Source organism: Megalops cyprinoides, chromosome 5 (assembly GCF_013368585.1).
Source record: "Megalops cyprinoides isolate fMegCyp1 chromosome 5, fMegCyp1.pri, whole genome shotgun sequence".
Lineage (NCBI taxonomy): Eukaryota > Metazoa > Chordata > Actinopteri > Elopiformes > Megalopidae > Megalops > Megalops cyprinoides.
The window spans coordinates 35,793,032-35,802,500 of NC_050587.1; the positions used below are offsets into that span (position 1 = coordinate 35,793,032).

General features: G+C 49.6%; 1 protein-coding gene across 3 annotated transcripts in view; it reads right to left on the reverse strand.

Moving 5' to 3' along the window:
• Window positions 1–431: 431 nt before the first annotated feature.
• LOC118777544 (mediator of RNA polymerase II transcription subunit 13-like) overlaps window positions 432–9,469 on the reverse strand; it is a 73,426-nt gene continuing 64,388 nt past the window's right edge. For all 3 annotated transcript variants that reach the window (XM_036528583.1, XM_036528584.1, XM_036528582.1), the window contains exons 21-31: window positions 9,024–9,318; window positions 8,043–8,274; window positions 6,922–7,110; window positions 6,329–6,552; window positions 5,750–5,892; window positions 5,191–5,349; window positions 4,682–4,846; window positions 3,971–4,134; window positions 2,691–2,852; window positions 2,013–2,119; window positions 432–1,448 (exon numbers count right to left, since the gene is read on the reverse strand). In XM_036528583.1, coding sequence (XP_036384476.1) covers window positions 1,316–1,448; window positions 2,013–2,119; window positions 2,691–2,852; window positions 3,971–4,134; window positions 4,682–4,846; window positions 5,191–5,349; window positions 5,750–5,892; window positions 6,329–6,552; window positions 6,922–7,110; window positions 8,043–8,274; window positions 9,024–9,318 — 1,973 coding nt within the window. In that variant the 3' untranslated portion in view covers window positions 432–1,315. The remainder of the gene's footprint in view (window positions 1,449–2,012; window positions 2,120–2,690; window positions 2,853–3,970; window positions 4,135–4,681; window positions 4,847–5,190; window positions 5,350–5,749; window positions 5,893–6,328; window positions 6,553–6,921; window positions 7,111–8,042; window positions 8,275–9,023; window positions 9,319–9,469) is intronic.

Genomic DNA, 9,469 nt, shown 5'->3' on the forward strand with positions numbered 1-9,469 from the left:
ACGCGATTCCGTTGGTACGTGATTCCGTTGGTACATGATTCCGTTGGTACGCGATTCCGTTGGTACATGATTCCGTTGGTACGCGATTCCGTTGGTACGTGATTCCGTTGGTACATGATTCCATTGGCAGCCTCTTAGCAAACAGCGTCACATAAAACTCTGTTCAGTTCAACCAAACCGTGATGTCACGGATGGAAGGAAACAGTGCGTCTCCATGCAGTGCGTCTCCATGCAGTCAGTCATGGAAGAACCGCTGATTGTGCGCTATTGGACAGACGGGGTTTTTTTTGGGGGTGGGGGGGGTTGGATGGAGGTTCTGATCCGACTCTCGGCTTTGGTCCTCGATGCTGGTGTTCTGTAGGTAAACTTGAGTGTCTGTTGTTGTGGCGCCTCAGAGTTGGCAGTTGTGTGATTGGACATGGACATGAGGTATGGGGTGGACCAGGTGAGTGGCTGAGGCAACAGGAGGAGACTTTAGACTTTAGACTTTGTCAGCAAGTTTGCCCTTCACAAAAAGAAAGGAGGTCAGCTTTGACCAGCTATATGGACAATGGTGACCAATAATACACATTTATAATGTTATGGAGTTTTCGCAATCACAGATAATTTCGACTCTCCAAAAAACATCAGTGTAGTTAGTGTCAGTATAGTGTCTTTGTTTATCACTGAGTTTAATTTCAGTTTACATTAACCAAGTTTAACAGCTCAACATTCAGTACTTGAACACGAGCCCCATATACAATGTTTTAATTGGCTGTGCTAGCCAATTACCAATGCTGCTAATTTGTCTGCGCTTGGCATATCCTACCAAATGCTTTCTATACATTTAGTTTCTAATGACCCTTGATGTCCTTAAAGGGCCAAAGCTATATAAAGGTTGTGGAAGAGATGGTTTAAATGTATAAATTGAACTTTATGATTTCATGATTGATAAAAAAAATCCATATTCTTCCTAAGTACAGCTGACACCCACTGTTTTTGTGCAAGGGCAAACTGGCATCAGAGCGTGATTAAAAACACTCTCAAATATCCTGCTTCTGTTTCCAGAACATCAAGCACTCTCCTCAATCCAACAGCACTGTCCACACACTGTCGGACTAGTGTCTTCTCACAGCAGAGGCAAAGGAAGTGATGCGCGAGGTACAGGAAGCACCTCGATCTTCCTATGGCTCAGATGGTGGGGTCTCAGGTCAACAGAGCACTGCGTGAGACATACAGGAAGCTGGGCGTGCCCCGCCCCCTACCCCGCCTCCTGGGTCCACCCCGATTGCATGAGGGACTGGGGTCGGCTCCTCTGCCGGCCCCCTCCAGAAGTCTACAGCATGTTGAGGATGGCGTTGTACATCTGCGTGAGGACGACCAGGTGCACAGGCAGGCAGGACCGCCGGTCCTGCGTCGCAGGACTGCAGGTCAGCCAGGAGAGGGCGTTGTACTGCTCCAACACAAACCTGAGACAGGGAGGCAGGAGAGGGCGGGTCAGACTGCGGCAGTGGTGCTCTTCCACAGCTACTGCACCCCTCCCAGTACACACACACACACACACACACACACACACACACACGCATATACAAACACACACAGAGCACACATAATGGTTACTCTTATTTACTAAACTTACAAAGAGCGAATATGAAGGCAGTGGATGTGTGATATCGCTGGGTGCTGTTTTGTATGAATATGAGTATCAACATGGCAACAGTATGATAATGTAGTGTAGAGTGTAGTGACAGTGTGATATCAGTGAGTTCTGTGAGTATGGAGTTCCTAAGTGCAATGTCTCCAACTACCTCCAACTTCTAATGGAAAATAGAGTGTTATGTCTGAATATTTGCCAACTGGAGGGGCTTTATATTGTTAGCTGCTTGTTGCTGGTGTTCAGAACGTTTCTTCGGGTGCTTTCTGCTCTGCTAATCTAGGATCACAAACTTGTGGAGAGCTCAGATAACCTGCTGGCTAAGAATGAACCAACAAAGTTCTGAGCCGACGGGACGTCCGCAGGGGGGGCAGCTCACCTGAGCACGTCGGACGTGGTCTTGGAGTCCAGGGGGTGGGGGCACCTCTGGGAGCTGGAAAGGAGCTCGTCGTTCTGGGCGATGGATATGTGGTGGTGGAGGGAGGCCTGAGGGGAGCCAGAGAGAAAATATCTTAATGAGCCTAATTAAGTGGGCCCGCATATTCAAAGTCTTGGGTTTTTTTTTTTAAACCTGGTCAAATTCACATACAACTTAATGAGTGTTCCAAGGGGGCATCCAGCTCATAAGGATACACAGCAGGGCAGCAGTGTGGCAAAGGAAGCCTGACACCAAAAGGTGTGACTCCCAGGTGAGGCCGTACTCTTGAGCAAGGTGCCTGTCCTAAACTGTTTCACTGAATAGCCAGTTGTACAAATGCATAACAAATTATTTTATATGGCCCTAAGGGTGTCTGGTAAGCAAATAAAGAATGTAATGCAATATATGTGTTGACACAGAGAAAACCACTCATACCAGAATGTGTTTATTACTAAAGCTACAACTGACTTCAATAGCATGATTAATGACACTATGGTAACAATAATAACAATAATGACTGTTATTACTGTAACTGTCTTGGGCGGAACATTTTTGTGCTGAAATCCTAACTGAGCACCGGGCCAGACGCTGGTGCCAGTCGTGCCTGTGTGGACTGGCACACAGAAGCGGGCCTCACACCTTCAGGAAGAGCGGGCACTGGTTCTGCGCCTGCGGACAGGAAGCCCAGAACCAGTGGGGCAGGTCCTCGGCCTGGGCAGTGGAGACGTAGTAACCCAGGGCTAGCGGCTGCTGCTTCAGCTCCTCCGGAGCCTCGCGGGACAGCAGCCTCTCTCCCTGACTCTAAAAACACAAACAAACAAACAAACAAACACACACACACACACACACACACACACGCACATACACACAGACATGTACACACACATGCGCGCACACATACACACATGCATGCACACACATACAGGCACACAGACGCACAAATGCACACACACACACAGAAACACGCACACACAAACAGAAAAAGTGTCATTCCTGTGGCCATAACACTTGAACAGAGGCCCAGGGGTGTGGTAGCAGTTGTACCCTTGAGCTAGGCACTCAACCCAAAATTTCATCAGTAAATACGCAGCTGTAAAATGGCTGATACGTGATATACTATATATAAGTATACATACTTACTGGATTAGAACTTCTGCAACACAAATGAACTATGCCATCTACATATGAGAGCTCCTACTGTTGGGCCCCACAGCAACAAGCTGCTTTAAGTTTGTGTTCAACTGGCAACACTCCACCAATCCTTCCACACAGGGGCTGATGGGAAGAGAAGTCCAGAACCCATAAAACACATTCCGTTGGCTTATTTTGCAGACTACATTTCCCATCATCCCCCTGAGAACAAGCCTCTTTTGAATGTAGCCAAACACTGCTGTATTCCAGCTGTACAACTGAATAAAATGTTAAATTCAAAAACAGAGAAGCACAGCTGCTAGGCAGACAAATCATCTACTCAACTTGGAACAGAGAAAATAACAAACATCTGGTCTTGCCTTGGTTTGTAGATTTATATATTTTTTAACTGACTTTAGTGTGTTTGGCCTAAAATTCACTCAAATTTGAGCATGTGATCAAGCCTTTAGAGTCTGAAAATTAGCAAGGTGTTAGTGCGCCATGAAGCAGACTACAAACACTTTGGTCTAGACACATCCACCTAACATGTAACATTAGTTACGTGGCCTCAGTGTTGCAGAATTACATTATGACAGTGCATTGTATTACATTACACTATATACATTATTGCAATAATGCATACAGCAACAGTGTGATTTAGAAGCAGGGCAGCAACATTAAAAGGCGTGAAGAAGGAGTGATTGGCTGGTTTCATAAGAACAAGAGCAAGACAGAATCTCACACAGAACCTCCTTAGGGACTGTGCAACTCCACACAAACACACTCACCCGGTTGTGAGGGAAGTGGGACCCGGCACCCATGCCAGAGGGGGACCCAGGGGAGGGAACGGGGGATGTGTTTGGGGAGGAGTGTAAGTTCCCCGTGATCAGCATCATGTCGTGCCCGATGTCGTTCTCCAGCTCGTCCGGGAAGGGCAGGTCAAACATGTCGTCTGGGTGAAGAGAGGGACACATCAGAGTGACACACACAGTCATAACACGGACATGCTAATGCAGATTAACCTTTACACACAGAGCACACACTGATCCAATTGCACCCTCTGCTGGTGGAATCATGTACTGAAAATCTTGCTTGCAGGAGGGACTGAGAATTTCCTATGACTCACAAAATTCCCTACATATAAAAGCACACCATTTCAGCAACATAGAAACCTGAAAAACAAAGAAACCTTGGTATAGAATGCTCATTCAATCATACATTTTGTCTGAACATACATACGTTTGAAAACCATTTTATATTTTTCACAACCTGGTACGACAGCCCCTATTTTACACAGATCGAGAATATTTTTCCCTGCATATTCAAATATATTGTCCTTTTCCCCTATAATTGGATGACTAAGTGTGCTGGTTTGATATAATTCACGTGTGTAACACAAATAGCCTTCCCTAAGAACATGTGGCTGAAATGGATCAGTAAGCGAGGGAGTGTGGGGGGGAGTGTGGGGTAGAGGGTGTGAGGGGGAGGGGGGCCTGTACCGGGGTTGTCCTCAGTGGGGTAAGTGCCAGGGGCCACCTGGGTGGTGGCGGAGATGGGGAAGACCAAGATGTGGGTGCAGGAGGCATCCTGCGGGGTGTTGAGCTGGGTGGTCTGCAGGTTCAGAGCCGTACTGCGGCCGAAGACGGAGCCCATGGTCACCGCGTCTGTGCACGCACACACACACACACGCAACCACACACAGGGAAAGCACAAAGAATGGTTACCCAGTGATATCACTGGGTTCTACTCTGTATTTATATTAGTATAAATGTGGCAACAGTGTGGTATCAGTGGGTTCTTAGAGTTATCACAGTGTGATCTCAGTGGGTTCTGTGAGTGTGGTCACAGTGTGATATCAGTGGGTTCTGAGAGTTATCACAGTGTGATCTCAGTGGGTTCTGTGAGTGTGGTCACAGTGTGATATCAGTGGGTTCTGAGAGTGTGGTCACAGTGTGATATTATTGGTGCTGTGCGCTGAGTTTTGCACCTTAGGGGGCCACGGACCTACCTGGCATAACCACGAAGGAGCCCTGTGGCTCCATGGCAACCAGGCAGGCGCTGAGGATGGAGGGTGAGTCAGCGGCAGAGATGCCGCAGATCCGGCAGGCCTCACGCAGCTGGCGGCTGATGGAGTGCAGCGAGTGCTCCCCCAGTAGGACGCTCCAGTCTGCAGGCAGGGGGCGACAGTGAGTCAGAGCCCATCTGCCACACTTATGCTAAGTACACTGACATCACAGGCACCATCTTCATTCAAAGCTTTTCAACTGAATATACGGGTGATGGGAGGTGGGGGAGAAAAAGAGAGAAGAGAGGGGGCGGGGCTGTAGGCTGAAAATGAGAGAGATGGAAAGTACAAGGAGGTATAGTGTAATGCCAGCCACACCATTTTGGATGGGAGATGCTGGATCAGACGGCTTACAGTTAGAGAATGGAGTCGGCTGCCTTTCACAGCGGCAATGGGACCTACATCACTGCCATCTGGAGTGTGGGCGCACAGGATTATGAGGAAACATCAAACGCACAGGACTGAACAAAAACAGGAAGCGCAAGACAAGGCAGAGCTGTACCCTTCAGTTCCCCGTGACCTAGGCGTCCCAGCCGGCCAATCACAATCCTCCAAGGAAGTGAGGTCATCTGGATAATCCCGATGCACCACTCCCACACCTTCTGAAGGCCCATCTTCCTTGGAGAGACCTTCGGCCTTCGGGCTCTGAAAGTCAGCAGAGAGGGAGGTGAGTAGAAAGAGAGGGAGAGAAGGAGGGAGACAGGAGTATAGTGAAGAGGAAAGAAGAAAGAAGTGTAAGGTAGGAGAAGAAAAGGAAATATTTAGAGTGTGTGGCCGCTAGCTGTAGTCTCCCTGACTTAAGCATTCTTAAATTTGATCAGCATTTGCAGTGTGTGGTCTTAAAGGATTATCAAACTCTCACAGCCCTTGAGGACCTAAATAGCTTCTATTGACCATCCTATCGTCATCTCCTCATCAGCTGATACTTTGTTCAGAGATCTCGTGATTCCAGGTGTAAGTTTAATGCTGACTTCCTGCCTCCTTCAGACCTAGAGCTGTTCTGCTGCCAAGCCCTTATCTGTAAGAAGCTATCCTTCGCTTGCCTAACACACAGACGGCCTACTTCCCCTCGGAGCTCTACCTGTTGGGAACGTCGACATTGATGACACAGGTCTCCAGCAGCTCTCCCTGCTGGTCAGTGCAGGACACCAGGATCCAGCGCTGGTCGTGGGACAGGCAGTAGCCCACGAAAAGCACGCCGTAGCGGGCGGCCACCTCGCCCCACGGCTCGCCCGGATCCAGCTGCTTGTTGCGTGTGGGGCCCAGAACAAAGGGCGGGGAGTAGAGCTGGAGCGGAGTGGGGCGCTGGTGGGGGAAGAGGGGGAGAGAGAGGGGGGGGAGGAGGAGGAGGAGGAGAGGGAGGGTGAGTCAGGCAATCCTCACACTAAGCTTTCAGCCTTCTTCCACAACATCTGAAATTAACACCAGGCAAAGTGTAAGCAGATCAGAGATTGTGAATTTTCAGAAAGGGAGAGGAAAAAGAATGAGAGAGGGAGAGAGAGAGGGAGAGAGGGGGGAAAGAGAGAGATGGAGAATGGCAAGAAGAGATGGATGGAGAAAGCAAGAAGCAGAAAAGGGAGAGGGAGAGGGATGGATGAATACAAAGGGAAAAGGAAAACGAGCAAGAGACAGAGAGACAGCGATGAGGGGCAGCAGCGTCAGGCCAGGACCCACCTCGGGGTCCTTCAGGACGGACTCGACAGTGGCGGCAGGGCCGAATCCTGTCAGAGACTTGACGTGTGTCTGCGCGGGCAGCAGCCGCCTGCACTGGGAGTAGGCGGAGAAGGCCAGCGAGCGCAGGTGCTGCAGGTAAATGGGGTTCTCTCCGATGGCTGGCTGCAGCAGGTACTGGCAGGGCACCACCTGGGCCAAACACAGAGCCCTCAGGTCAGTGGGTGCTGGCGCTGGGTCACATCCGCCAACCGCAGGCAAGCCGCCAATAAACACCTTACCGCTGCACGTTACTAACCTCCACTGACCATCAATACATAAAGCAGGCAATATGAGGTCTTTTCCAGGTTTCGAACCCGCAACCCCCACTCACAAATCCAGCACCCCCAAACCTCACTCCACACGAAAGCTTGCCGTATCACACCATATAAAAGCAGTAGTAGGATACCGAAAGATTTACTTTGACCCCTTCTTAGATTCAAGCTTCCTTAGATTCTAAGAATCAAGACTCTTAGATTATACCTGTAATCCCTAATTGGGTCAGGATTATAGTTGTATGAACAACATAGGAGTACATTGTAAGTGTCTCTCTCTGTCTCCCTCTCAAAAGTAGTTCCCAAACTTTTAATTTCCTCTACCCCTGTCTAGATCTATTAACGTGGTTATTCCTTAGTTATGAGACTGACCGACACTGTATGAAAGGACTGAATAACTTTTACTTTTATTCTTGGCCACAGGAGAAGTCCTAAAAAATTCTAAAATTATGTCAAAAACATTTATAAAGAATGAAATGAAGAATGAAAAAAAAATGTTTAAACGAAACTACTTTTTGGCATCACAGAAACATTTTACACTGAAGAAGCATCAGGAGGCTCTCTATCAGAGCACCCTGGGTGGTGAGCCAATGAGAGAGGGGACTGTCATGGTGGATCAGGATTGGAGAGGTGAGGTAAGGTGGGGTAAGGTTCGGTAAAGTGGGGTAAGGTGGGGTAAGGTGGGGTACGGCGGGGTCAGGTGGGGTAAGGCAGGGTCAGGTGGGGTAAGCCAGGGTAAGGCGGGGTCAGGTGGGGTAAGGCGGGGTCAGGCGGGGTAAGCCAGGGTAAGGAGGGGTGACGTGGGGTTACCTGAAGGACGAGCGCCGGCTGCAGGGATTCGGGAATGGCGCGGAGCATCTCCGTGTAGCAGCGCAGCAGACCCAACAGCCACACGCTGCCAGGCTCCGCCTCCTCATCGTCCCGGTCTCCACCCACGCTCAGGAACGGGTCCACCACGTACAGCACAATGGCCGGCGGGTGGGCGTGGCTGTCTGCCGATTCCGCCCCCGTGGGGATGCCGATGCGCTCCCGGTCGGTGGAGCTGTGGAGGGGGACCTCATTAACACCCACAATGCACCTCAACGCTGCGCAGCACTGCGCATTAGGGTCAGATTGGATTTTTTACTTTAACTTATTTATGTTAATTTATTTCAGCGGGATGAATAATTTGCAAAAATAATTTACATTGACCATCTGCCATCTAAAGTGAGTGGAGGATGATTGTAGATTAAAGTAAACTCGCTTGGTTGTGGCAATAACCACATGAGTATAACAGGATCATCACTCCCAGGTCCCAGGCAGTTGCTCTAGCCACTGCACCAAAAACCTCAATAAATGTCAACTAAATGCCTGTTTATTTTAGTCCATTCATGGGGCAGCAGTGCTCCATAGTGGTAAGGAGCAGAGCTCATTACTGAAAGGTTGCTGGTTCAACTCCCTGCTGGGACACTGCTGCTGTACCCTTGGGCAAGATACTTAACCCACAATTGCCCCAGTAAATATCCAGCTGTATAAATGGATACCATGTAAAAATTGTAACCTGTGTTAGTCACTCTGGATAACATCATCTGCTATATGACAATAATATATTTCACACAAGCAATGATGCCTTATCTTCCACTACAAATTACTGGTAATACCACTCCACTGGTTCAAGTCAGACAATGATGCAATAACCTCGGATAGGTTAATGTTTCACGGAGTCCCCTGTTTCGGCCATCTCAACGTTGAAGTGTAGATTGAATTAATAAGCGCGCATGTGCAGAAGTGACCATCGGGCGACGGCCTTACCTCTCTGTGCCCTCCGCTGGCGGGACGGGGAGCGGCGTCGTGTTCGAAGGGTTCTTATGCTCCGTGCCTCCCCCCTGTGCGGTCTCGCCCCCTCCCGGCTGGCTGGGTGTCGCCCCGGCGGGGGTCGGGGTGTTCCCCGAGCCAGGAGGCGCGGCGGGTCCGTCGGGGGCCCCGGCTGGCGTGGGGGTCTGGCTGGAGGGGGTGGGCTGGGAGGCGGATGCGGGGGGTAGGGGAGGCTGGGGCTTTGGGGCCTGCAACAGGCTGCTGTCCAGGGAGAGGGCGGCCAGCTGTGGGGCTGGAGAATAGTCAGCAAAACAGTGATTGGTGGAAAATCCCGGGTGAGTCATCACCTCCTGAATCATCACACAGGGTAAACACACTGCACAGATCACCACACACAAGAAATTAATGTACTCTAGCATATACTTACAGGGATTTAACAAATA